General features: G+C 38.4%; 2 protein-coding genes across 10 annotated transcripts in view; both read right to left on the minus strand.

Annotated features, from left to right (window-relative positions):
* LOC310722266 (uncharacterized protein) overlaps positions 1-12,239 on the minus strand; it is a gene marked incomplete at its 5' end in the record, with an annotated part of 30,895 nt that extends 18,656 nt beyond the window's left edge. Inside the window, 20 exons of the mRNA XM_083534617.1 lie at positions 578-726; positions 1,066-1,234; positions 1,537-1,632; positions 1,743-1,820; positions 3,452-3,568; positions 3,900-3,959; positions 4,394-4,593; positions 4,681-4,808; positions 5,030-5,209; positions 5,324-5,505; positions 6,512-6,625; positions 7,617-7,785; positions 8,556-8,672; positions 8,763-8,891; positions 8,976-9,092; positions 9,205-9,367; positions 9,503-9,607; positions 10,310-10,473; positions 11,108-11,209; positions 12,180-12,239. Of these exons, the coding sequence (XP_083390743.1) occupies positions 578-726; positions 1,066-1,234; positions 1,537-1,632; positions 1,743-1,820; positions 3,452-3,568; positions 3,900-3,959; positions 4,394-4,593; positions 4,681-4,808; positions 5,030-5,209; positions 5,324-5,505; positions 6,512-6,625; positions 7,617-7,785; positions 8,556-8,672; positions 8,763-8,891; positions 8,976-9,092; positions 9,205-9,367; positions 9,503-9,607; positions 10,310-10,473; positions 11,108-11,209; positions 12,180-12,239 (2,599 nt within the window). The remainder of the gene's footprint in view (positions 1-577; positions 727-1,065; positions 1,235-1,536; positions 1,633-1,742; positions 1,821-3,451; positions 3,569-3,899; positions 3,960-4,393; positions 4,594-4,680; positions 4,809-5,029; positions 5,210-5,323; positions 5,506-6,511; positions 6,626-7,616; positions 7,786-8,555; positions 8,673-8,762; positions 8,892-8,975; positions 9,093-9,204; positions 9,368-9,502; positions 9,608-10,309; positions 10,474-11,107; positions 11,210-12,179) is intronic.
* A 1,701-nt stretch (positions 12,240-13,940) lies between these two features.
* The window catches only part of wnk2 (WNK lysine deficient protein kinase 2), a 32,588-nt gene continuing 19,178 nt past the window's right edge, over positions 13,941-27,350 (minus strand). For 5 of the 9 annotated variants that reach the window (XM_083533779.1, XM_083533785.1, XM_083533784.1 and 2 more), the window contains 21 exons: positions 27,126-27,164; positions 26,545-26,712; positions 26,014-26,442; positions 24,337-24,433; positions 24,078-24,235; positions 23,870-23,910; positions 23,108-23,267; positions 22,907-23,023; positions 22,646-22,816; positions 22,488-22,539; positions 21,909-22,103; positions 20,354-21,009; positions 20,107-20,155; positions 19,907-19,974; positions 19,276-19,823; positions 18,937-19,166; positions 17,628-17,840; positions 17,394-17,492; positions 17,006-17,050; positions 16,550-16,800; positions 14,811-15,777 (listed from right to left, as the gene is read on the minus strand). In XM_083533779.1, the coding sequence (XP_083389905.1) occupies positions 15,463-15,777; positions 16,550-16,800; positions 17,006-17,050; positions 17,394-17,492; positions 17,628-17,840; positions 18,937-19,166; positions 19,276-19,823; positions 19,907-19,974; positions 20,107-20,155; positions 20,354-21,009; positions 21,909-22,103; positions 22,488-22,539; positions 22,646-22,816; positions 22,907-23,023; positions 23,108-23,267; positions 23,870-23,910; positions 24,078-24,235; positions 24,337-24,433; positions 26,014-26,442; positions 26,545-26,712; positions 27,126-27,164 (4,101 nt within the window). In that variant the 3' untranslated portion in view covers positions 14,811-15,462. Of the gene's footprint in view, positions 14,459-14,539; positions 15,778-16,549; positions 16,801-17,005; positions 17,051-17,393; positions 17,493-17,627; positions 17,841-18,936; positions 19,167-19,275; positions 19,824-19,906; positions 19,975-20,106; positions 20,156-20,353; positions 21,010-21,908; positions 22,104-22,487; positions 22,540-22,645; positions 22,817-22,906; positions 23,024-23,107; positions 23,268-23,869; positions 23,911-24,077; positions 24,236-24,336; positions 24,434-26,013; positions 26,443-26,544; positions 26,713-27,125; positions 27,165-27,350 lie in introns of those variants that run through there. The other 4 variants (XR_014532198.1, XM_083533780.1, XM_083533783.1 and 1 more) reach the window with 4 other exon arrangements.

Below are 27,350 nucleotides of genomic sequence, written 5' to 3' on the forward strand. Positions count from 1 at the left end.
ACACACAATCTCACTTCCCCACAAACCCTCGTCTACCCAGATTTCTTTGTCCTTTTCGTGAAGATGAAGATCCAGTCCAAAGGCTGTCATTTTGACACCGTTGTGGAGATCCAGCGCGAATCGCAGAAGGAGCTCACACACGTTTCGAAGAGAAGACTTCCAGGATGCATTCCAGAAGTGGCAGGAACGCTGGGGGCGCTGTATTGGTGTGCATGGGGACTATTTTGAAGGTGATAGTGTGTAGACGTAGATAAATAAAGTACTTTCTTGTAACCTGAGCCATTCTCGAAACTTTTTAATACCACCTTGTAAACCATCATTAGAAATACAACTTCAAACGCCTTGCTTTAAGGTTGACCAAATTAATATCAATTCCACATGCTAATCAGTTAATTTCCTATTACAATGATCATTTTATATAGATACTACAAACATTTAACTGCTATAGTCTGACATTTTGCACTTACAAGAAACTTAGACTGACAACCCAAAAGTATTTTTCCCAACATGAATCTCTATACCTCAAATCAGAATCTTTGCACAGTGAAGTTTAAGTATGACATTTTTTGTCTCTTACCCAGAATGCCTTGAATGTTAGCACTTTTTGGTAACTGATGAACAACAGGCCAAAGAAAAGAATCCCTATTTTTCTTATGAAGGTGGAGAACAACACGAACATCTCCCACAGTGACGTCTAACTCGTTGCTCCTTTTAAATATCGATATGCTGTGGATAAAATGATCTTGTAAAGTTTTCCATCTTTGGCACTCATATAAGTTTTAATGATGATTTATATGGATATAAAAGGTACCAGGTTAAAAGTGTCCTATACATGCTGTAATCCATGCCTGTTATACAGCTGTATTTACAGCAACACTGCACTTTCTCTGTTCCAATTTTTCAACCATTGAAAACCTGATTTATGAAAATCTTAAAATCGTTGACCTTTTAACAATCTGATTTAGTAATTACTCAATGTGAATATTTCATTGCTTGTGTGTGTTTTGTGTTGTTTTTTACTGGTTTGTAGCTTATTTCACCAGGGCCAGGACGTTTAGTTCTTACCTGTCTGACTGGTGGCTGCTGGGCTCTGACTGCCCCCATACAAATCTCACACTGTTCCCTCCATCAGAGTAGACACTTTCCTTATGAGTCACGAGAAGCTTTGCCGTTTTATAATGAAGAACAATACGCCGGAAGCCATTTCTGGAGAGCTGGCCATTCATAGAGAATTCTTTCGAAGGAACGAGACCAGAGGAAATGTTAGTGCTTTTGTTTCCTGGACACCAATACGACCTTTTACATGATTAGAAAATGTTTTGTGATGTCTGAATTAAAAGTGTGTTTCTTAAACACAGCTAGCAGCTCTTTCATGAAGGTGTGATATTTCATGACAACCGGTTTAATAATAATAAAGCATTGCTAATACAGTTAAAGCAATGGGACGTGACCTGGTTCCTTATTATGTATTGTATGTAAAATTCAAATGGAATTTTTTATTTAAGTTGGGAAAGAAATAATGAATATATCTCGTACCTGATGAGGGGCTCAAAAGAAGAAGTTTGTGGCCTTCAGGTGCATCATAACAAATCGGTTTTGGCTTTGCAGAGATTAAGAACCTCACATTATTCACTGTGAGGGCGAGAATGAGCAAATAATAATTTCATCCTGCACTCTGAAAAACTTAGTACAATGTAATAAGTTTAATAACTTATTAATATAAATTAATAACTTTAATATACCTGCTGGTGCAGAGGCAGTGACTGGTGTATGTATGTGTACGAACGTTGGCAAGGGTTGTGGTGCTAATGGTAGTGGATCTGTTGCACAAGTAAAAATGAAAAAGCTTTATTGTGTGTGGGATATACACACACACACACACACACACACACACACACACACACACACACACACACACAAAGAAAAGTAAGAATTCATTCTCAAATGGAAGAAGTGCGGCACAACTCTGCAACCTCTGCCTCAACATCGACAAAACCAAAGAAATGAGGAAGGCTCAAAAAATCACAGCTGATCCTCTTCACCCAGCACACAGCCTGTTTAACAAACTACCATCAGGCAGGTGCTACTGGAGTTTTCATTCCAGGATCAACAGGCTGAAGAATAGAGTTTACCTTCAGACTATCAAAATCATCAATGTACAGTTTCAACACAGACCAAAACTGCCAACTGACTCTGTTACATTTCATACATATGTGCACTGTTTAACACACTGGTGCTGCACAATTCTCAGTTCTGAGAACTCCTAATACCACTGCACTCAGTAATATTGCACCTCAATTGCACTATGTATCTTTTGCCTCATTATTACTTGTCTCTCTTCTCTTACTTTGTCTCTTCTTCTGTTTTTTTTCTATTTAATGTTTAATATAAAATATTGTTGTAGTTTGCCTGGAGACTCACTTAATAATTTCATTGTACAAACTGTCACTGACATCTGTACATATGACAAATTAAACTTCAAACTCTTCCAAGAGCCTGTGACCTGGGGAGAAGGGCCTTAAAACTCTTGGTGGACTCTGAATGAGCTCCGTGGATCCTGTGTGCGGATTGGTCACACCAGAAGATTCACAAGAACAATCACTGTAGACTTTCACTGATTTTCCTTAGTGAAAAAACCCATGGAAACCTGCTGAAGGACACTCAGAAGAACACTGCTGAAAGACACTCCATTGTGGAGCAAGATTTTCTGAAAGATTGAATTGTTTGGCCCCAGTTCTAAATGTTATGTATGGAGGAAACAAGGCACTGCTCATTTCGTGCACAGAACCATCTCATAATTGAAGCACGATGGTCAAGAAGTTTTTTCTGCAGCAGGGACTGGGCAACTGGTCAGGGTTGAGGGGGAAGCTGAATGGGGAAAGCTGAATGGAGCAAAATAAAGAGATATTGTAAAAAAAATAAATATATATATATATATATATAAGTGGCTTAGAAACAACTCTGTAAATGTCCTAGATTAGCTAGTGGCCTAGCCAGAGCCCTAACTCCAATCCTATTCATCATCTTTGGAAAGACCTGAAAGAGGCTGTCCAACCACGCTCCTATCCAACCTCACCCAGATTTGAGAGGATTTTCTATGAAAAATTTTGGAAAATCCCCCAATCCCCATGTTTGCATATGCATAGTTTTGTTTGCACTATTGCTTAATGTTTACACTTAATACATTTTAAATAGTAATATGCTGATTTGGACAATAGAATAAATGATTGTCCTTAAAAAAGCACTGATTAAAGGGATTCCTAGTATTGTAAGTATCTCTACTTTAATGTTTAGAACATAATAGATGCACTGAGATTAGCAATGTCTGTAGTGCATCAAGCATGGATTAAAACAAAGCATTAAAAAAAAGTCAGTACATTTCTCCAAATCAAATTATAAATAAATATAAATGATCTTTTCCAATAAGGTCAAGCGAAATGTTCACACTTACCATAATATTCGAATGACAAATCATGTCCTGGTAAACTTGGTGGACCTATTAGACCTGGTTGTCCTGGATGTCTTGAAGCACCCCATCCTGTGGATGAATGATGAATAAAGGATTGTCCTAAAAAAGCCCCAGGTCAAATCAAGATAGAAAAAAACAAAGGCGGCATAGAAACGTCAAACAGACCTTTCCTTATATATCCACATTTTGAAACGCAGGGTGCAAAGGTTAGTTTTGTAAAACATTAAATAAAGATAGATTAAAGGGGTTGTTGCTATTGTTAGTTTAATATGTCACACATAATGTTTGCACTAAGATTAGCAATGTCTTAAGTGCAGCACCATAAATTAAAACAAAATATAAAAAAAACAACAAGTCAGTACACATTTCCAAATCGAATTTTAAATGAATACAATGATCCAATAAGATTTAGTGAAATGTTTACACGTACCAAAGCTGTAGTGTGAACTGTGTATTGGGGGGCCTGGTAAACCACTTTCACCTTTTGGTCCTAAATGATCTATTTATAAATCAGGAAAAAAAAAAAGCAAGCACAATGTCTTTTCTTTTTGTTTCATTTCTCATTGTTCCAGGAACTGTAAAAAAATCTCAAATGTAAAATCTGCTTTAGGGGATGGAAAGATAGTCAGGTGATGACAATGTGTGCATCTGAACAATATATAAAGCAATATGTTAATAAATGTTTTGTCTTGATTAAGGGTGCAAAACATGACTACATTTGTGTTGGGTGAATCACTAGGACAGTCAGAGATTCAGATTTGGAGCTTCAAATATGGAATTTAAAAAGAAATGTACAATTATCATTAGTCCATGTACATTTTTCAATTACTCTATTCTGGTTAATAAATTGCAGCTATCTACAATATTATATATTATCACATGCTAACATATGGTTTCCTTGTATACCATTACTGATTTACTTACGCAAGTCAGGCATTAGGTGTCCCATACTATAATCTATGTGTGGCTTTTCCTCTTCTTTGGGTTTGTGGGCGACGTGTATCTCCTCTTCCTGTGGCTTAGTGACCACCATGGATGTGAGTGGAGTCACAAATTCATATTTCAGAGAGAGATCCAGAGCGTTTTTCTTAGCTGCTTCTTTCTCATCTCCTTTAAGTGTCATTCTAATACAAATATAAATGTGAACATCACAACATGCTGTAAAGTCTGAATGTTATTTACGTAAAGCATTAAACAGGAAAAACACTCACTCTTTCTCCAGGAGCTGTTTCACTGTAAGATAAGCCCACAGTCTCTGGATGAAGTTTTCATGTTGTGGTAAAACATCAATGACATCTTTTATTGAAACCGAGTCCTGATATGTTACGTTCGTATCTTTCTGCAAATAATAATACAAGTGAAAGGTACAGAAGTGTGGCAGTACAAACCCCTAACGATTTCCTTCTCTGTTTAGGCTGCTGATCTTTTTATACAGATAATGCTTTAGTTTACCTTCGGTACACAACGAAGCCGAACTTTTCTTTCACTCGAAGTAAATTTGACAAGCAGCTAAGGAACTGGACATGAAGAACAGAACTGTAAGAGCAGTAATGATCTTACTGAGATTGCGATGACCTCTGTTTGTAAAGTCTCCAGGTTGTTGTCTGTGATTTGTCCAGCAACCACAATCTCTGAGCCATTATAAAACTGCTTAAAAGTGGTCTGGGTGAGATTTGCTGCTCCGATGTAGTTCAGTTGGACATTGGATAAGAGTGGAGTGGCCACTTCCTCATAGAAACCCTAAGCATTGATAGTGAAATTCTGTTGATACTTTGCCAAACAGTCCATGTTATACAAAATGTTATACAAATTAAAAATTGTTATACTGAAATTGACTAGCGCTCGGTATCCCACCTGCAGCTGGAGGTCAGCATCCGAGTCCTCATAGATCCTGCGAGCAACTCCATCATTCTCCAGAGCCATTTTCTCCAAAAAATCTAAGTTTACATCAAATCCAAACCCCAGGCAGTAAAGTGAAAATTTGCCTCCAATGGCCTCTTTGACATTGTTCTGAATTCTCCCTGTGTTTGTTTCACCTGTAGGAAGAAATGAATTAGTAATTAAGTTACTTATGGTATAATTAGACATCGGAAGGCTAAAGTGGAAGGTTCGAACAGCTGAAAGGATTATTGGTGCTCCCCTGCCCACTCTACAGGAACTGTACACATTCAGAGTGAGAAAAAGGTTCAGAAAATCACCCTGGATCCCTCACATCCCAGCCACATGTTTTTTTTTTACATACATCTGGCTGACGCTACAGAGAACCAAGTACAGGGACAGCAGGCACAAGAAAAGTTTCTACACCGAAATCTTTACTTTTTTTTGCAATAATCCTCTTTGCGGTTCGGAACTCCCGGCTCTGAAAATTTGCGGGTTCTCATTTGGAACCTAACTAACAGCAAGTTGCGGATTATCTTAAAATTCACAGGAATCCGCAGCAGGTCCAAATGTTCAGGAATTTTAGGAATAACATTTGAAACTGTTTTCACTAACAAATTTAATACACATTTGAAAACACATTATTGTATGTGTCATGATAAGTGACATAATGTCTAGATCAGTGCTGCCCAATACGTCGATTGCGATCTACCGGTCGAACGCAAAGGTAGTGTGGGTAGATCGCATAACATTAAAAAACATTTATTTATGCATTTTTATAGTAGGTAGATCTTTTGACATGGTCATTTTATAAGTAGCTTGCAAGCTGAAAAAGTATGTTCAACCCTGGTCCAGATGAATTTACTAAGGTACCATAGGGGCTGCTGGGGGTCTTAGAAGGTAACCCTGTGAGCTTCGGGGTCCACTGTATTTATTTTCTTCTTAAAAAAATTTGCAATAACTTTTATTCTTTTTTATTTATTTTGGTCTTTTATTTCCATTAATAAATAATGGGCAACTGGATGCTTCTGTCACCCAAACCAATTCCTTTTAAATGCAAACATACTTGTTAATAAAGCTCTTTCGGATTCTGATTAAATGCAGTTATACGTGTCGAAATGTATAAAGCATAAAGTGTATCTTCATATAACTTGATATTAATACCTGAAGTGGGATCTCCATCAGTGAGCAGGATGAGGAGGGAGGCTGAAGTCTCTGAAGTGCGGTGCTTCTTGATCATGTCCACCGCCTTTAGCACTGCAGCATTGATGTCTGTAGCTGAGAGTGAGTTTGAGATGGACCATTTATATGTAAAATACAGTACATTTTAAATATTGAATATTCTGCAGTTTTGTCTCTGCAGAACTAAATAGAATTTATGTAAATATCATGATTTACATGGGTTATATAATTCTTCTTTATAAATAATAAGTACTGTCAGGTCACTGCTAAAGTCAAACTCAATTTCCCATCAGACATTGCAGCCTACAAACATGGCTGGCCTGGTCTCCATCTCTCAACATATACTTGCACCACCACATTCACAATTACCCTCATACCAATTAGTCACATCTAATTTGATTCTTTCAGCTCACTGCACTAATAAGCTAAATGTCTGTAATACTTATACTGTAGGTTACCAAGATAGCATCGTGTTTGCCACCTGTTTTTCTCTCCCTGTTTATTGCCATGTTTGGCCTGTTTAATGACTCTGGTCCTGCACACCATTTATTTGCTTTTGTGTTCATAAATCATTAAATGACACCAGTTTTTCCAGTCAGTGAAAATTCTAGCTGTAACAAAATAAAATAATAAAAGTAAATGGTCATCAACAGCATGAACTATTTATTGAACAGTGTATTAAAAATCTTTGTATTATCTACTTGCAACCCTCTGCTTGTAGTACTAAACAAGTGACCTATAAAAGCTTAATAATAAAAAAAGCATTGATCCGGATGACACGTGAGTCCACCTCTGCTATTGCTATGCTTTCCATCTTCAACTCCAATTACCACCAAATGATAGAAAATGAAAATATAAGCTGTAATCATTTGCAGGGAATTTAATTCAAAACACTACAATGCAAACTCAGAAAACCTTAAAGCTACTGAAGTAGAAAAAGCTGAACCTGCATTAACTTTCACTTTTATATATTATATTATTTTTTCAGTTTTTAAAAGACACTTTACTTTCAGAAACAGCTACACTGCCACCTGTTGTGGTACTGATACTTAGACCACATGTTGCTAAGTACTGAAAATAACTTTACCTCCTCTCTCATTAATCGTCTTCACATAGTCTCTTGCCTGCTTTATATTACTCTCTGTAGCTTGGAGGAGTTCTTTTTTCCAGACATTTACTTCAGAGTCAAAAATGATCAGGCCGAAGTAGTCATCCGGAGCAAGATCTCCCAAAATCTTCAACATAGCTGTACGAGTCTAAAATGGCAAATATCAGCAGTAAATTCAGCTTTACAGTATTTGTGTGTGTGTGTGTGTGTGTGTGTGTGTGTGTGTGTGTGTGTGTGTGTGTGTGTGTGTATACAGTACCAATCAAATATATAGACATACTTTCTTCAGTGTTTTTTTTACTATGAAAGAATGTGTGTGGAATTAAGTAGAAAACGAAATCATGTTGAATAGCCCATTTTTTTATTTACAATTTTTCGAAGTAGCCACATTTTGCTTTGAAGACAGCTTTGCACACTCTTAGCCTTCTCTCAGTCAACCTCATGAGGTACTCAGTTGGAATGGTACTCACAAAATGTTTGATGCTCTAAAGCACATTAAGAATGTCACAAATTAACTCTTAAGATCATTAAATTGAAAAAAAAAAAAAAAACATTTTAGGTGACTACCTCGTGAATCAGATGAGAGAATGCCAAAAGTTTGCCAAGCTGTTATTCAAGCTAAATAGAGCTATTTTGGACATTCTAAAATATGAAACTTGTTCTGGGATTTTAGTTTTTATTAAGTAAATAATCCCTTAGTTTGGATAAGCTGTGTTAATGTACAATGTTGAAAATAATAAAAATGAAGAAAAACAACTGAAAGAAATGGTAAGTCCAAACTTTTAAAATGTAACTGTACTGTATTAATCTAAATAATTTATCTATACTGCAGACTACTGATATACTGTAGTATGTAAAACGTAAATTCACACTCTAAATATATTTTATATATAATTAATAATATATTTTCATGTTTACCTGATCCATTTTCCTGCCATGCATAGAGCTGCTTCGGTCAATGATAAAAACCACATTTTTGGGGATTTGCTGAATATCTGTGGGTGCGAAGTAATGGACGAAATAACCGTTTGATGCCTGAAAATGACAACGAGGATTTGATTAGAGTTTGAAAAGTAACTAACACTTCAGACATTTTACTCTTAAAATCATGTTTCAATAAATGACCTGCAGTTCTCCATTTTGATTTTGTCTCTTCACATCGTACTCTATGAGCAGGTCTCCATTCAGTCCATTATCTCCACAACTTTCACATTTGGTTTGCTGCTCGCGAGTGGGGTAAAAGTTTACCCATGCCTGCACAGAATAATGTTAATTAGCTGTCTTACCATCATAATTCAGTATGTAAATTATATAATTCCCCTAAGGTTTTATTCTCACCTCTTTTGTAGACTCTGCCAGAGTACTGATTACAGCACTGGACAGCTCCTGACTTTTTAGTCCTCCTTTTATCTCCAAGAAGGAAATACCTGAAGGCTCATTCATATAGACATCAATCTAGTGGAGACACAACCTGAATATAAAAATCTTAAAAAGACATAAAAAGGAGAAAATCTGTGTGCTTAAGTTAACAATATAATAGAAACTGTTCTTCCATGTACAGTATCACCTTGAAATCTGCCACAGGCTGCATCGGTTGAGCGTGGAGTCGTAACTCGTATTTACCAAGCCGTCGCTTTAGCAGCTCTTCATATGTGAGTTCAAAGGTCACCTTACTGAAAGCTGCTACTGTCACTGAGGTTTTAAACTCCTCCAGGGTTCTTCCTACTGAGCTGAAGCCCATAACAAGCATCATCACTGTTTATATTAGTTGTACAGTCATTAGAAATAAGATGAGAATATAAATATGATTATCTCAACTGACTCGAATAATACAGCTGTGTGGGTTAATGTTATGTCTGTGGTACCTGACAATCCCGGCACTTTCTCCTCGAGATACAGCCTGGCTGTACTGTTGCTCTGCTTCTTCTTTTTTCTTCACAATTCCATCATACGTTTTTCCTTCTATTACCCTGATATGTTTAAAAACATGTGTTCAGTGCAAATTTAAAGTTAAACCCACAATTTAGGATTCCTGCCCTTTGACCTAAAGTTATGCTTAAATGAAACATTATATCGTACTGTGAATTTAATGGAAACAAAATGAGCGTCACAGCAACTGCTTGCAGTTCTCCATATGACCACTATTTGTCGACATTTTTATTTTAGTTAATATGAGATCAGTATACACTTGTATTTGCCTCAGGATGTTCCTTTATTATTCAGCAAACCCCTTCCAAAACTTTCTCTCCAAACATCTCTTTAGTTAGGTGTATAGCACTTTGTTTTTTGTTTGCAAAGTTGCAATGAATGAGAATTTCTTACAAGCTTGCTCCAGGTTCATGGCTATTATTACTGTTTCTTTTCTCAAAATGACCCACAGCTTTTACAGTGAATGGTTTTGTGGCCTTTGAGTATTTGATTTGTTGTTCGAATTTTTTTCCAAAGTAAATATGCTGTTTAAACATGAACTTTGGATTTATCTTATGGACTTTAAACGATAAAGGATTAATATTTGCTAATCTTTTTAATGCACATGGATTCAAAACACTTTTACCTTTGGTAGATTCCTGAAGCATAACTGGTTTGATTTGAATGAAATGTATTTTATTTAGAAAATGTATTCTGCAAGACTTAGACCAGGTGTTGAAATTACATCCACGTCTTTGACTTACATTTTGAATTTGCTGATGAAAGCATTTTTTGGTATCTTCACCTCAAAATGAACCTCTTTGGACTCATTAAGTCGGTTTGCCACACGGCTTGTGATGACATTGATGGCGTATCGACTGTTTACTGTAGAGTTAATGTGGAAGCTGTAGATGTCAACATCTCTTTGCTGAAAAAACAACACAATTGTTTTTTTTGTTTGTTTTACTTCATATAACTCATCACATATAAGCAAAAAACAAACAAAAAAACTTATCTTTCCCCATATCTAATTATGGTCACAAGTGTATACTTTGTTGTTTATTTAAGGTAAACCCAGTCTTCTTTCTGATAGCTGTTTCACAACACAGAACAATTCAAACAAAGTTAAGCTAAGTGGACCTTCACCCCAAAGTTTCTCAACCAGTTTTTTTTTCTTTTTACATATTAAAAATGAAGTACAGTTTCTATTAATTGCATTGTTTACAGAGATTTCCTATTATTTAAATTTGTTTATTAATTAATTTCTTAGATTTATAAAACAATATTAAAAGTAGGCACATTTGCATTCATGGTCCAACAATCCCAAACAATTTCGGTTCTTTAACGGAAAATATAAGAATACAATTTTTGAATTGTAAAACTGGAGACGTCTGCAAAATCACACTAAATCACTAAATCTTCTTGTCATCTTCATCAAGTTTGTTTTGCTGTCACAGCAACTTTCTATTTTAATCAATTAACTTCTTATATATTTATACTTTTATTACTTCCACTGTAAATACAGTTGAATAAAAATCAAATGGAGAAAACTTTGACTTTACCTGCTTGATCGGGGCCGAAGTGATGCAGACAAATGAAAATCCAAATACAGTTAGTATAATAAGAGTTTTCTCCATGGTGTCCCACACAGCACTCGGGTCTTTCTAAAAGAACATTCGCTTTTTAACAAACCATTCAGATTCTTCACTCACTGCCATCGGTTACTGCAATGCTGGCTCCACCTACTCTGTTCTTCTCAACCTACTCCTAAATTGTTTATGTTTAGAAACCTGAATGGACCCTCAACATTTTTTGGTGTTTAATATCTTATAGGTGAAGTGGTAAAGCCAAATGTTTGTAATTGTGGAATCTTGACTGTATGCTAATAGAATTGTAAGTCAGAAAGATCCCCCTTTCTTAGGGGCTGCATGAAATAATCATCATATAATGATTGATGAATAGAGAGCATGTCAAATAATGATTAAAAGGATGCTACATTAAGAGCATTAATTAAAATTAATCTAATTACACATGATTGATTCAAATAGTTCTGTTTCCATACCAGGATGCCTGAACTTCCAGATTCTTTATTTTGACCTTTGAGCCTGGTAACTCTTCGCACTGAAGATCGTTTTTCCTTAAATAACAAATATAAAACCCTGAGTCAGGGGCAGCATTGGCAGTGGTGCTTGTTTTGCTTTTATTTGACTACTTAATAATCTTAAATGTACAATTTAAAGTATTTGAGACAAGTAGTACGGAGATGCCTCTGCCACCAGGTCTGTTTCTTTGTTACTCATTTGTATGCCAGACATACCCATGAAAATATCCTACAAATGATTTAATACATACAGGTGCAGACATTTGACCTGGCTGTGGCGTGTAATCACTTTATTTTTTGAGTACAGAAAAATGAAACATAAATACCGCATTCACTCTACTAAATACAATGAAAACCTAAGAAATCATAATCAAAATTACTCTCTGAGATGAAGGGATGCTGAAAAACTAAAGAACCAAATCATTATTTTTCCAACGATGACAAAAAAAGATTTCAATAAAAATGTGAACAACCAATATATCAGAATCAGAATAATCTGAAACTCAGTTTATTTTTGTATTTTTGTCTCTTACCCAGAATGCCTGTAATGTAAGCACTTGGTTGTTGATGAACAACATGCCAGAGAAAAACATTTCCAGCTTTCTAATGAAGCAGGAGCACGAGTAAGAGTAAGAAAGAGTAGTCACATCTGACTGTGGTACACACACACACAGAGAAATAGTTGTGAAAGGAAGGAGGAAGACAGTGAACAATGACTTTCTTGGTAGGCTACTGTTTAGATAAAAGTCGTTGTAACGCGTTGCGTCTGGGTGAAGGGAGAGCTCGCTAACTCCAGTTACAACAGAAATCATAAAAACACAGACAGGTTTCCAAAACTCGTGCTTTTTTTATTTTTCTTGGCAACAGCGTTACGGGTTAGTCAAAGAAACTTAGAAATGACCATCAGAAAATAATAAGGACATATTCCTCGGTCTTGCACACATGCAGTAATACCGGAAAAATGCGGCGGCAGGATATTCCCAAAATACTGCTCTGCTCTTAAAGGAGCCACAACATATTTTACCCGTTACACCGTGTAACAGACACTGTCTTTCGTTAAAGCCTGTGTAAAGTTCATTAGTTTCAGTGTAGACACCTGCGGCTTATTTATGTTTAAAATAAAAATCTTTGTCAAATTCAGTGGGTGCGGCTTATATATGGGTGCGCTTTATAGTCCGGAAATTACGGTAGTTTACAATTCTGTGTTTTGCCATTACACAAAAGTAAAGAGGGCTTTGAACTCTTTTAAAGTTTGTAGAAAGTAAATACGTATATAATAAGTAAACGTCCTAATAAAAAAACATCAGCCAAAAATACTCGTCTTTGGAAGATCTTTATCATAGTCTGATGGGCCTTTAATGAAACACATGCTATGGGAAGAAGTTTGAAGCAAATCAAAACAACCAAAGTAATTATGGTCAGATCAAATCGGAAGAAATGTAATATATGAATAGCATCGGAAATAAAGTTGTTTACATCCTATTTTGTTTATTGCATTCAAACCCTTTTGTCAACGATGAAGACAAGTTTTTTCTTATTGAGTGAAAGAAATAAAAGAAAGCATTTTGGTGGTCCAGTCTACAGTCTTCTGAAGAGATACTATATAGAGGTCGACTGATTTATCGGTTTTGTTGATTAATCAGCACCGATACTTGATTGCTGGAACTACCAGCTATTGGTAAAAATTTATACCGATCATTTTTCTGGGTTGCGTTATACAGTATGAGAGCGGAATCTATAGGATCATGAAGCAATAATGCCACATGTTGTTCATTTGAAGTTTCTTTCCTTTATTATTTATTTTGGATATGGTGTTACTTTTTCTTTCAGTTTAAATGCGTCTTATTTTTCTCAATATTTACTAATATAATTCGTATATTCATATTTATTTCAATTCGGACATTTTTGTGATTCAGGGCTGTTTATTTTTTATATTTGCAATAATGTGTTATTTTCTTAATTATTTAGTATCCATTTTAACAAATTATCAGTTGCTTGTCTTTTTGTGCATGCTAGTCCACTTTTTAAACTTGAAAAGATATATATTTAGCTTTATCTAAACTCTAGATATGCTTACCATTTTCTGTTGGTTGCTAAGGTAAGGAAGGAACCCAAAAGGATGATCCTTGTTATGGATCGATTCATGATGACACACAGAACTGGTCAAGACATACACACACATTTCACTTGTTCTTACAAACAGAACCACAATAGCATTGAATTCTTACTATATCCCTAAAAACGCTTTGCTTTGCTACACCTGACTTATAAAAGAATTAGACAAAGAAACAAAATTCAGGTAAACATGAGATTTTAATATCTAATCTTGCAAACAGTGTCCAGACTAGGACTTAGTCTGCAAACACAGGAAGAACAGGACATGGTGAGCACAGTGGGATTTTAGTGCAAGCATATACAAGCAAAGAACCTCATGGCAGTAATGCACTATTTTTTATTATTATTATTATTATCATCATCATCATTATCATTATTCTGGGCATTTTTGCATAGCTAAGATACATCAGCAGAAAATATGGAAAAGCTGGTTAAAGTATTAGCCTTATAACTATACACTGTACAAGTGTACACGTATTTAGTTCTATAAAGAATGGGTTTTTTTTGTACAGTTCGATTATGGAACAACACATTTATACATTTCGGTAAACGTTTTCGAGTCATTCTGTGGAGTAAGGCATTTTCTTACACAAAGCAGATGTGTCTATACATTATTCTGATTGGATAGACAAAAGGGGGGATGAGGAGACTGCATTTTGAATACACTAAAATTCTTTCGCATTTAGAAAGTGGCCTTCTACACACGCACACGCACACACACACACACACAACACACACACACACACACACACACACACACACACACACACACACACACACACACACACACACACACACACACACACTCAGTCTATGCTATAGCACAGTGTCATGTTACAAATGGTGTACATGAACTCTCTGCTGTATCCCCAGGTATACACACCTCATTTTAAACACACCTCGCACACTTCCTGTACTTTCAACATTGTGGTTCTGCACACTTCACCACCAAACCTGGGTGTTCTGCAGTTCGTGCTAGATGGCCAAATGTCATCCAAAACATTCTTGGATTTAGCACAAAGTCCTGCAAATTAAATGATGAGAAGATGATTTGCAGCTTTTTATTTACAACATGATTTCCTGTACTTATCTTCAGGGACCTTCTCCCTACATGAAAAAGCAGGTTGTTGATTTTCTTCATGGATTGGTATTGCCGCTCACCCAGTGGGTCCAAACTTGCTGTTCAAGGCACTCATGTAAACTCCACCTTGAATCATCAGTCAGTATGAAAATGTCTCCTTTGCTCCTCCAGGCCAATGACAAGTTCTATTTAAACAAATATATCTACTTGTCCAGATTCCTTGGTATAAAGCACTAATTACTGCAGGAAGGTCTCAATGGGTCACAGTGATTAATAAATAAATAAATAAGCTGTATTAATACTTTAAAGAGGGCCTCAAGCTACATTTGGATATGCTCATATACAGTGTTGTACAGGCATTACAGACTAAGTGTACAACAGTAACTCTGTTAATAGATCATCATGGGTGTGATTGTATGCACATGATGTAACTTTTCGAACTTTGATGTAAAAATACACTGTACATAAATCATGAAAATGTACATATTCAACTACCGGGAAAAATGTTAATATAATATCAACTGCATGAATATTTACCATATTCAGGACTGACTGTGCATGCTTTTAAAATATAAGGTTGTTCAAGGTACCAATAATACTGAAGAGAAATGAAGCTGATGCTACAACAAGGGAAACATGGGTGTAGGAGTTCTGTTTTGTGATAAGAGGGTCTCTGGTGGTGATGACTGTCTGGTCCAGGAAGAGGCTACTGTGGAGAACATGAACCCTCCCTGTTCAAGAGCAAAGCTCAGTGCAGGCCAGTGAGTAATGTACACTGGACTACTTTGAAATTCTTCAAAATGGTTGTCATGCACTGACCCATCCTCGAGAGTAAGCAAGGGTTCAGTCATCTCAGAGTAGGAGTGGGAATTAATCCTGGGCCAGGAGAAGGAAAGTAGTGAAGCAGAAGCGACTGCTGCTGAGCCTGGAAGCACCTAGAGAAAAAGCAGGGTGGAAAATTGAGGCAAGTTTCTATGACAGGCATCATTTTATGAACCCATAACTAATTTAAACAAGAGGAAACACTGCAGTTCCTGAGGTCTACTATCAGCAGTATCGTAATTTAAATTCTTGGGTTGGTCTCTAGAGATTAGGAATACTTAGGTGGAGCTTGTCATACTGAAGCTGGAAAATTCTTGCCTTTCATGCACTGAGCTAGCAAAAAAACATGCTTCATAGCAGTCACATGGCATGAACAGCAAAGCCAAACATTCTACATAAAAAAAAAAAAAAAGGAAACGCGAAAGCCTTAAAGAACAACTTGCGCCATAGTCACTGTGTTGCTCTGCTTTCACATGAAATGACCTGTCACCCTGTTTGCTCAACTTCTGTTTATGATCACTGACCCTGCAGTATGGAGGAAACAGAAAACCAGGAACTCCTTCAGGAACTGTGTTGTTCCTCAGAAAAAGATAATGGAATCTCAATGGAAACACCACTTGTGGACTGACACAAATACAAATAATCTTCACATGTAGAAGTGTGCCTGGACAAGAAATTTCATAACAGATATCATGAATGTGAATGTTATCAGGGTGTTTAGTATTAAGAGACGTTTTGGAGACATAGTTATCAATTGGCATAGAAATGTTTTTAATGCTATGGACAGATACGAAGAGTTCCACAGTTTAATATACAGTGTGTTCACAATGTAGCAGTTTCTGGATGTGAACTCTTTAAATGCTGATTTAGCACATCCATCCTTACCCCTTCAGCACTCCTGGTTCTAGCTCTGGTGGCTTGCTGTGATCTCAGGCTGAAGGAGTGGGCGATTGAACAAGGTAGTTTGGGGCCCCACGTGTCCACAAACCTCTGCAGATCCTCAGAGCAAAGGTCATTGTTGTTGTTGCTGTTGTTGCTTTGTGCTTGCGCTCCCCCCACTGCTGGGTGACGGGGTGAGGGGGTTGAATCTGGGGGCATCTGGGGATAATTGGATGCCCCTGGAGGACCTGCTGTCCCTGGCAGAATTACAGAAGTCAAATGTTGTTACCAGAAACACTGAATTCTCTCAGGAAAGTTATTTACATTTCTGGACAAGGAAGGAAAAAGGAGTAAGCAAGGCCATTAAACAGTTTTAATCCCTAAAACTAAACAGCATTCATTTAAAATTCAGTCAAAAATTGTGCACACTTCTGCAAAAAAAACAACAAAAAGGATAGTTACTGTTTCCACGTTCTTTCCCCAGGCAGAGCCGTTTCAGCGTTGACCCTACAGGAGAAACATCACTGTCAGGGTTCAGGTTTTATAATTCAGCTTATGATTCATTTTATCATTAAATAGATGAAAAAATGAGTGAATGATGATTCAGAAGTCATACAAGCATTATAACAGCTAATTGGTTCAAGATTTTTATGGACACTACAATGCATGTGCTTAATTAGTATTCATTTAGAAAACCAATTTATAAAAGAGTAAAATAGCATTCAACTGAAAAAAGTGAGGAGGAATGGAATAAACACACTCTAATGCATTATGGGAAAAAAGTAATTTAGGAACAAAGGAAAGTAAAACACGAGTGGTGAGTGATTTTTTGGATGAGAGAGATACAAACAGATGGAGAGAGAAACAGGCCCACTCAGGAATCTAGCACGTGGTTTACTGCTGGATTTATAGGTGACCCTCTCAGCTGCTGGGGGATGAGGAGACCAGCCTGGATATAAGAAGGGAGACAGAAAAGGAAAAAGACGAGTGAGATACGATGACAGTGACTGTAGGTCGAGTAACTAAACCATGACACACTAAAACATCACCAGTGTATACAGTATATGGTCATTAAGATGCTAACCCTGTGCTGGATGGCTGTACACTTCAGCTCCCTTCCCCTGTAGTCCAGAACAGATGTTATCAGATGACATCGACGTTTTGAGGGAGCAGGGCTGCTGGGTTTGGACCGGTTCTGATACAGAGCTGGGTAAAGTGTCAGTCCCAGAGCAAGAGCGAGTTGCACACCCTTCTGAGGCTTTGGCTGGAGAACCGTTCATGCTCACAGCAGACTCAGCTGATGGAGGACCAAAATAATCAATAATCACCAGAGTTCAATATTGCAACTTCCATTACTGCACCGTTATGTGTTAGACATGAGTGAATAAAAGTTATGGAAATTTTGGGGAAGCTCAGAGATAATTAGTAGGTACATTTAACAGGTAGATCTAATTTCTGGTTTGATTTTGATGATTTGTTTACATTTCAGTGTAGTTCTTTGCAAGTAAGCCACCCTCATTAGGCTTCACCACCTCTTTGATTACCCACACATACAAGGTTTTTCAAAACATTTCGAGTTTTGTAACGGCAACAGATGGCAGCACAAGGCTGCATGCACAGTCACAGGGAGCACTGAGCTTCATAAGTCAGTTTGACAAAATACATCAGGAGGTACACAAGGAAGACCTTTATCGAACCCAATCCCTGAAAATGTCTAAACCATATGGCAAATTGTACATGATGATCTTTAGAGAGCAATCAGTAAAATTGCTGGCATTGTTGGTGTGTCATGTGGAAGAGTCCAAGCAATCCTCAGGTTTTTAATTTTATATTTAGTTTAGTTTTGTTGTTGTTGTTTAGGTGGAGGCTTTAAATAAGCCCTTCGGGTTTTTTGCCTCTCCCTGCACAGTATTTGGATTGTATTCTTGTATATTGTATATTGTTTATATTTGTGCAAAATAAACTAATATAAAAAAAAAATTTAAACTAATAACGTGCGCCATGTTGCTGCCAAGTTCGTCCCCAAGCTCCTGACCCAGCGGCAGGAGAAACATTGCGTCGAAGTCTGCCAAGAACTCCGTGGTAGGGCTGTCCTTTATGTGGAGGATCCCACGAGTATGACCCAGAAATGAAGCAACAGTCTTCACAGTGGAAGAGCCTATCATCTGAAAAACTACTGAAAAAGACGAGGCAGGTCCACAGGCGTATATAGTCTTTTTGAACATTCGTTGCATTCTACTGCCAGGTTTTAGGTGTCTGAGGGAATACATTTGGCGAAAGAGAGAGCTAGAACAGAGCTACCTTATAAACCCTAAAAATGTTTAGACTGTTGACCTGATTTTGAATTATATTGGATAGAAATTTATCCTAGTACAATGGAAAGAGAGCCTTACCAGGTTTGCTGCTGTCGCTAGTTTTGGTGACGCTTCTTATCTGCTGGACCAGAGGGCTAAGCAGTTTGCTTGCCCTAAGTTTGTGCTTGCTGGCTTTACGTCTTCGTCCAGCAGGGGGCATTGTTGATGCAAGGCTAATGCCAGAAGGAGGGGCTTTACCAAGCCGTCGATAGAGCAGCTCAATTTCATCATGCTGGTGAGCCTGCAGCTCTGAAATTTCCTTCATATGTCTAAAAAAGCAAAAAGAGTTTACATAGAACAACACAAAATGAGTAAACGTGCTCTAGTTTATTCACAGTTCTACATTACACACATTTTTAGCTCAAACATGATACTCACTTCTCCCTCAGTCTCTGCAGTTCATTTTTAATGTCCATGTCCTCCATCTCGGAGTCATTATCGCTGCTCAGGTACGAGCCATATGTGCCACCATGTCTGCTGGGGGAATCAGAGCTCTGCACGCTGCTGCTGCGGCCCGAACGCCTCAGGAAGGCCACCGCCCTTTTCATGAGGTCGCTTCCTCGCCTTTCTGAGCGAGATGGTGTAGGAGGCACCATTTTGGCTGGGCTGCTTTCTGCACCAGAGTCAGAAGACATGAAGCGAGCGTGGACATCCGCTGAGATGGACGTGCGAGCTTGTGGCAGGCAGCTACGCTCATTGAGGGAGGACAGCGGGTCCAGGCAGAAATCAGGCGGAGCTGAATTCCTGCTGGTGTGTTTTCTGCGTGTGGTTTCGTTGTCCTCCATGTTAAAGATCGCAGCACTTCTGTCGGTGTAAATGCTGTGCTCCCCATAACCAGGACCAGGGTGTGCTGGAGAAGCTGTGCTGCTCCAACTGCGCTGCTTCCTCTGGGTCCCAGAAAGGAAGTCAGGAGCACCAGATGTCATCTGAGTGACAGTTTGTGAGATTAAAGACTATAGTAGTGTGTATAAGAATGCAAGGACAATAGACAATTGCTTAAAAACAGTACCTTATAGCGACTCCTGGAGCTCGAGCAGGACGTGGAGTGGGGCATTATTGGGTTCTTTGACACTGTAACTAAGGAGAAATTTACATGGTGTAATGTTTAGTTTAATTTACATCATCATTCACCTTTGTCTACATGAAATCATTCAGTAGGATGGATAGACCAAGGAAAACTTTTAAATAAGTTAAAATGCTTTGTAATACCAGCAACGGCAGAGTCGCTTAGGCTGTCAACTCGCTCTGGAATCTGCGGCTGAGACCAAAGTAACATTTACAAATAAATACAAGAAAGAGAAAAAGATTAAGAAACCTTTCCTATTGTACTTATCCCTTTTTACTAAAGGGTACGTTTATTTAAGGAAGTGGTAATGAATATTTGAAATACCCGTTTGACTTGAACTGGAACTAATTCTGGTACTAGTCATATGGTAATGTTTATATATAAACTCACCAGTTGCTCCCCAGCTCTTATGCGTCCATCTCCAATCGTTTTAGTTGTGCTGCTAACCAACCCCACTGTCGCACTCTCTGGTCCAGGTGGAGACTGCACATACTCTGTTCCTGAGCCTGGAGTCTCTGCTACACACCCTGATGGGTACATGGGCACGTATTCCTGATACAGTAGATTTCTCAATTTCTCATCTAGTGTCTTGATGGTGCTGTCCACAAACCCCACCCGGGCCCGACTTTCGCCATCAGATTCGTTGGGGGCATGATGGTGCTGAGAGGTGGCAGGGCTCTGGGGCAGAGAAGGGGGCTTGGCACCACCGACAGATGCAAACGGCTGCTGCAGTACAATGCCGTGAGTGTCCTGCATGAGGGGAGGTGTCACTGGTGAGGAGCGCTGGGTGCCCACACCTGTATCCAGTGCTAAGGGCATGACTAGAGGGCAGCAGGGTACATCCTCAGCTCTTGATGTAGCACAGACCAGATCCACCACCTGTTGGGCAGCATGGGTTGGTGTAATTGGGCCATTTACAGACTGCACTGGCAGAGTGGTAGAGAGTGTAACCAAAGATAAAGGGTCTACGGTGGTCAGAGATTGTGGGCTGAATCCATGAGCATCACTACCACCAGATGGTGGAGCCGTGGCATAACCTGTCGAATCTTAACAAGAATAGAATAAGAGAATAAGCAAAATGAGAAAAGAATTAACACTATAGTAGTATAATAATTAATTTGTGGTGGTGGTGTGATTTCCACCACTTGATTTTTTTTTTATAATATCATTTTAATTTAATAAAAAATTATCTGTAATAAGTACCTATATTTTAATATTATTAAGTATCAACATGCAGTTCCATTTTGTTTAATTCTGGACAACATATTAGAAGGAAGACACTAATAGAAAGTAGAGGTAAAGCAATTCATCAGGTTTGCCTATTTATTAGCACCGATAGTTGATTGCTGGAACTATTGGCACAAATCCATACCGATTTTTCTGGGTTGCGTCTGTTGCCGCAGCAGCTGAGAAGGTCTGATGTCATTATACAGTATAAGAGTGGCCTCTAGAGGCGAATCATTGATGCCAGGTGCTATTTTTGGGTGTGCTTTATGATGCCAAGAGGAGCCGACTCCCCGGACATCATGCATACCAACTCTGCTTTCTCTATTATAATTTAAGGCTTCTTAACTTTAAATTAGAACTAAAACTAGAAATGGACCGTTATACTTGAATCACTTGCAGTTCTTTAACAGGACTAGTTTCCCAATTCATAAGTTAAAATTTTGTTGTTATTTAAAGTATTTATTTTGGATGTTTCATTTGCTGGTTTATTTTATTTACATATTTATTCTATTTAGCAAATTTTTATGATTCATTAATCGAAAATTATTCAACACCTGACCAATCAATCAATAAAAAAAAAATTTAAAACACGAATAAAAAAGACAAGAAAATTTTTTTGTTAAAGGCATGTTTCAGAAAAGAAATGTATGTTTTCTTGGATTTGAAAGGCATCGTTAGAAAACATCAGCAGTTATTTGTAAAATTGATGAGAACTTACTACCTGTAGAAGCAGGTGCAGTGCAGTGTTCCACTGGCTGTGCTGTGCTGCTGTCTGCAGTCTGACTCTGTGCAGTGCCATCACTCAGTCCACTTGTATGGGGTGTGGCTGTAGCTCCCTCTGAGGACACGTCCTGACTGACACTGGGCTCATCCACAGGGCAGATAATGAACCATCTCTTACCAGTCAGAAGCACTACAGAGGAAAATCAGACCCGTCTATTAAAAGGACTGGCATACATTTCTAATAGAAAGTCGATTTTGCTCGCTATGCAAAACCTATGAAACAACAATTAGACAAAATTACTGTTTGTACATATTTTATATATTTACTAACACTCATTTAAGGCAAGAACATGATGTATGATCCTTATTATCCAATCCAGCAGTACCTTATCTCAGTCTTTAATTGTGACAAAATGCCTTTTCTATTATTACAACAAAAATGTTTTGCACATCTTTGGAATTCTTTGCTTTGTCCCCTTCACAGGGTCCTTGAAGGTTTTTTGTAAAACAACTAGGTTATAAGAAGTTTGAATGATATGCCAATAAAAATCCCCATTTAGAGGACAAGATTTACCATTCTGTTGATACACAGGCTGAGACGCACCGCACTTGTGTCCTCTAAGACTCTGGGAAACCACAGCAACAGAATCTAATTAACAGATTTTTAAGTTCCATATTCTTTTTTTGGGTTTAAATAACTTGAAGTTTTTCACCCATCACATTTGCCCTCACCTCATCCCCCACTCCTCCAGAAGAGCTGCTTTCAGGTGGGGTATCCCTCAGTACACTGGGTCTTTCCCCTTCTACCTCCTCACTCAGCATGTCCTCAGCCTTGTCTACAATGTCTTTTAGCAGATCAATGAATATCTCCTTCTCTGAGGGCAGAATGAAGCCATTTTCCACCTAGAAGATAACACATTGATTTACATCACATGGAACATTTCAAGTGATATCCATTTGCTGGATGCACAAAATGGAAAGACGTCTCCTGACCATGTAAGTTGCTATTTCCTCTGGTGCATCCCCGTCCAGATCGAATTTGAACGTCACCATTTTGTGGTTATGGGTTTCCAGCTGACATTCCACCATTTTATCACCAGTATCACAAACCTGACGGGAGGAAAGACAAGCAGAAGATCAGAAAGCAGGAGGAATTTGTACACTCTCAAAGGTTGAAAAACACAATGCATTCACATTGAGTATGCTGAGTTTGGGTTTGCTGGTCTTCTCCTGCCGTGAACGGGTGCGAGCAGACTTGCGATGTTTTCGGGGTTTCCCTTCACTTTTCCCACCACTGATGGTGCCATCGTAACTGTCACTCATCTCCTTACCAGAAGCTGCATCTGAATTCAAACTGAGAACACCCACATGAGCCAAAAATCAATTTCACCAGGACACCGAAAAACCTAAATATGAGGTGGTATCAAAAAGTTTTAATAACACGCCAATAGATAGCAGGACAAGGCTGCATGCACGGTCACAGGGGGCACCGACCTTTATAAGTCAGTGTAACTAAAAGATTATCTGGTGTACACTGCAGGCTGTGCAACTGGTGCTATTCTGATTCACATTTGTTACAGACTCTGCTATTTTCACCAGGAGCGTCACCTAAGTTTCTTGCCAGAAACAACACAATCTCACGTCCGCACCCACCCTACACCACAAATTTGGCTCCTACAGAAGATGAAGATCCGGCTCAAAGGTCGCCGTTTTGACAACATTGTAAAGATCCAGCGTGAATCGCAGAAGGTGCTTGTCACGCTTCGAAAAGAAGTCTGGATGCATTCCAGTAGTGGCAGGAACACTGGGAGCACTGTATTGCTGTGCACAGGGACTATTTTGAAGGGGAAGAGTGTGGAAACGTAGATAAAGTGTTTTCATGTAAACAGAGGTAGTCTCTAAACTTTTTGATACCACCTCCTACAGCAAAAAAAAAATTAGTTTAGAGTTGGCTACCTGTCACATGTATAGATGGGGAGTGGCATGGGTACTGGCTCCTGCAAAAGGAACATGACAATTTCACTTACATCTCATTTGTGTAACAGTGGAATAAACAAGGTGGAGGTGAAATGTTCCTGAAGGATCTGTACACCATTCAGTTATGCAATTTGCTGTCAGAGTGCTGACATTACATGTCTGTCAAGGTTGCAGTAATGGATTTTACCTCATGGCTTGGGTCAGATGCAGGAGGACTGAATGCAGATGCCGTCTCCTGGATCTGCTGAGTATTGCTTGGTTCAGTGCAACTTTGACCTGCTGCAGCTGTTGTCTGCATTCCAGCAGGTTGCAGAGGTACCACAGGAATATTCTTCACGGTGCTCACTGAATGTGATAGTTAAAAAGTTAAATATCTATTATGTCTAAAAAATAGAAATATCACCTGATTCATATAAGCATGTCTGTATAGATTTTAAATCACAAACCACAAGTACCTGCAGTAAATTGTTGTTCAGATTCCTCTCTGTGTGGAAGAGACGTGATCTGAGTTGGGTCTGCATGCGCATGTACTAGGGTTTCATCCTGGGTAGGGGAAAAAGCCTTACTGAAATGTTATTTTCTCTAATGGTCCTCTTAGTTATTCAGCTCGGATCTGAGCAGTGTTCATATTTACTGTCCCTAGTCAATCTTTCATTCATACAACAATGTTTTAAATAAACCAACTAGTAGGGATGGGTACAGAGAACCGGTATTTTCTTTAGGCCAATACCAGACTACCGATAAGCTTCAGGACAGATGGTATTGTATTGATACTTGCAGTGTTTTTTTTTCTATACTTTGGTGTTAATGGCGAATTAGAAGCTGCTGGTCATTTTTAGTCCCAGAATGATGTCATCACATGGCCAATGTTTGCTCGAGGTATGTGTGATATTCGTGTGTGTGTGTGTGTGTGTGTGTGTGTGTGTGTGTGTGTGTGTGTGTGTGTGTATGTGTGTGTGTGTGTGTGTGTGTGTGTGTGTATGTGTGTGTATGTGTGTGTGTGTGTGTGTGTGTGTATGTGTGTGTGTGTGTGTGTGTGTGTGTGTGTGTGTGTGTGTGTGTGTGTGTGTGTGTGTGTGTGCACGCAATCAGTCATGGAGGTAATGTTGAAACGTGGAAAAGTGTGGGCACACATTGCAACACTAAATGACACCAGTGTCAAATGCAATTTATGCAGTAGTATAATAGCGAATAAAAAAGACAACACTAGTAATATAAAGAAAAATGTAAAAACAAAACACACCATTTACCTCAAGCAATGCTCTTTATTTACTATGTCTTTGTCATCTCCCAGCTCTATCTGCAACCCTCCTGCCTCTATCTAAAGGCTCTCCTGCCGCAGCCTCAAGCGAAGGTAACGTCCGTTATAAAATAATTCTTTAGTTAGGACTAGTAGTCTTTGGAGACCACATCAATTTTGAAATGTAAATCTAAATGTGAATACCCCCACAGGAAACGCTAGGCTAGAAAGGGTTTCCCTGTCAGTGAGGAATGAGACAGAGACATAGTCTCAGACACCCACGAGCTGCCCATTCACCATAGAGATGCGTGAGAATATGACCCCTGAAAAAATAGCAGTGTAAAAGATTTATTGCCCTTCACTACGGTGAGAGCAGATTAGGAAACAGTTAAGTTAGCCTAACTGCTAGGGATGCTAGAATTCTCGATTACATTCTGTTGTGCTCCTATGCACATGCTGTTCAAATATGTTGTGCTGTGGTATGTTGAGGAAATCTCTCAATCTCTCTTTTTGAAAAACCTTTTTGTATATAAAAAAAAATGCTTAGAGACATTTCTACACATTTGTTCAGCAGTAATAAAATACATTTTAAAAAATGTAAAAATATCTTTTTAAATCATGTCTTTTTGCACCAGAGTAGTATCAATAACAGCATATATAAGTACCAGTATCAGTATCAATAAAATGTAAACGATACCCATCCCCTACCCACTAGACAGATGTAGAGCTCTGCTAAAATAGACTGAGGGCATTAGCTCTTGATTTATTGGGGAAAAGGTAATTGTAAAATATCTATCCTTGTACTTGATTGTTGTATACAAATAATCCTACACTGATTAAAAAAATCGATATCCTTTTAGACACACGATAAAGTCATATGTACCTGTGCATGTGGTGCAGAGATACAGGGCTCTTGTGGAAGAAAGGAGGGCGGTGGTTGCATCAATGTATGAGAGAGGGGCAGAGATGACTGCATGGGTTGGGTCTGAAGGAGAGAACCCTCCGGTGGAAGAACAGAAGGGTGTACCTGCTGTTGTGGTGGTATGAGGGATGGAGAAATGGTAATGCCTAGGACTGATCCCAGAGGAGCTGATGCTGGGGTTTGTGGTGTACCTGCTCCAGGTATAGAGGACATGTTTTGCGCAGCTACGAGTGGTAGCGGGACATGGACTGGACTGGGGGAGTAGTAGGATGGAGGTACTGGAGGAGCACTACTGGGGTAGGGGGTATTGTATGTCATAGGGGAAAATGTTACTGCTTCACTTCTGGCAGGAGTGCTCACTGTTGACATAATGGAGTATGGTGAAGAAAACTGAGGAAGCAAAAATAATGCAACTTACAGAAACTGCTAAATAATTTTTTTCAATAAAAATGTTAGAAAGATTCACTTAGTCATTACAAGTCAGTTTCATACCTGAGTGGAAATCTGCAGAGGCTGCAGTATGGGTGTGCCATGAACTGGGTGCTGTGCTTGAGAAGGCTGGGTAGTGCTGAGCATTGCAGAAGCTGGTTGATGCAGATGTTGAGGATGTGTCTGTCCATCAGAAGTTGACTCCATTACTGGCTGTAGATTAGCTAATGTCTAGAAAAGAACAAGCAAGGTCAGTTCTCTGAAAGTGACTTTGAAGTGTTTAGCTTGTGACTTTCTCAATAAGCAAAAACAAAAAAAGCCATTTGTTTTAAAGGAACTCTTCTTCCAAAAGTGCAAACATGGATAGCAAATAAAGTAGTATTTTACTTCCATTTCATCAATTATCGATGTTAGCATTTTGGAATCAAGTACTCCTCTATGTGCAAGTATCTATCTCCAGCAATGTCGAGGACACGTTAGGTGATATCAACATAAGTCCCATCAGAATACATCAGAAAGTATTTTAGGTACTGAAGACACAGAGCCATAATTTCCATTTAAGGAGCTGAGCCAAAAGCCAATGATTGAAAGCTTAGGGACAAGAGGATAAGGATGTGTCTGCAGATCTGAACAGGTAGATCTACCTGGGACAGGAAAGCTGCAGGATGGAGATAGAGGTGAAACTAAGAGAAATAAAAACACAAAAAAAAAAGAACAAGCTAAATTAAAACACTAAGCCACTACAACATGAAAACAAAGGTATAGTTACTTGTTATGGAGAACACCACAGACATTACACATACATTTAGTATGAATGTACATGGCTATTGTAAAGCAGAAGCAGATGCGTCTTAAACGAGCCATTATGA

This window comes from Silurus aristotelis (genome assembly GCF_946808225.1).
Source record: "Silurus aristotelis genome assembly, chromosome: 28".
NCBI lineage: Eukaryota > Metazoa > Chordata > Actinopteri > Siluriformes > Siluridae > Silurus > Silurus aristotelis.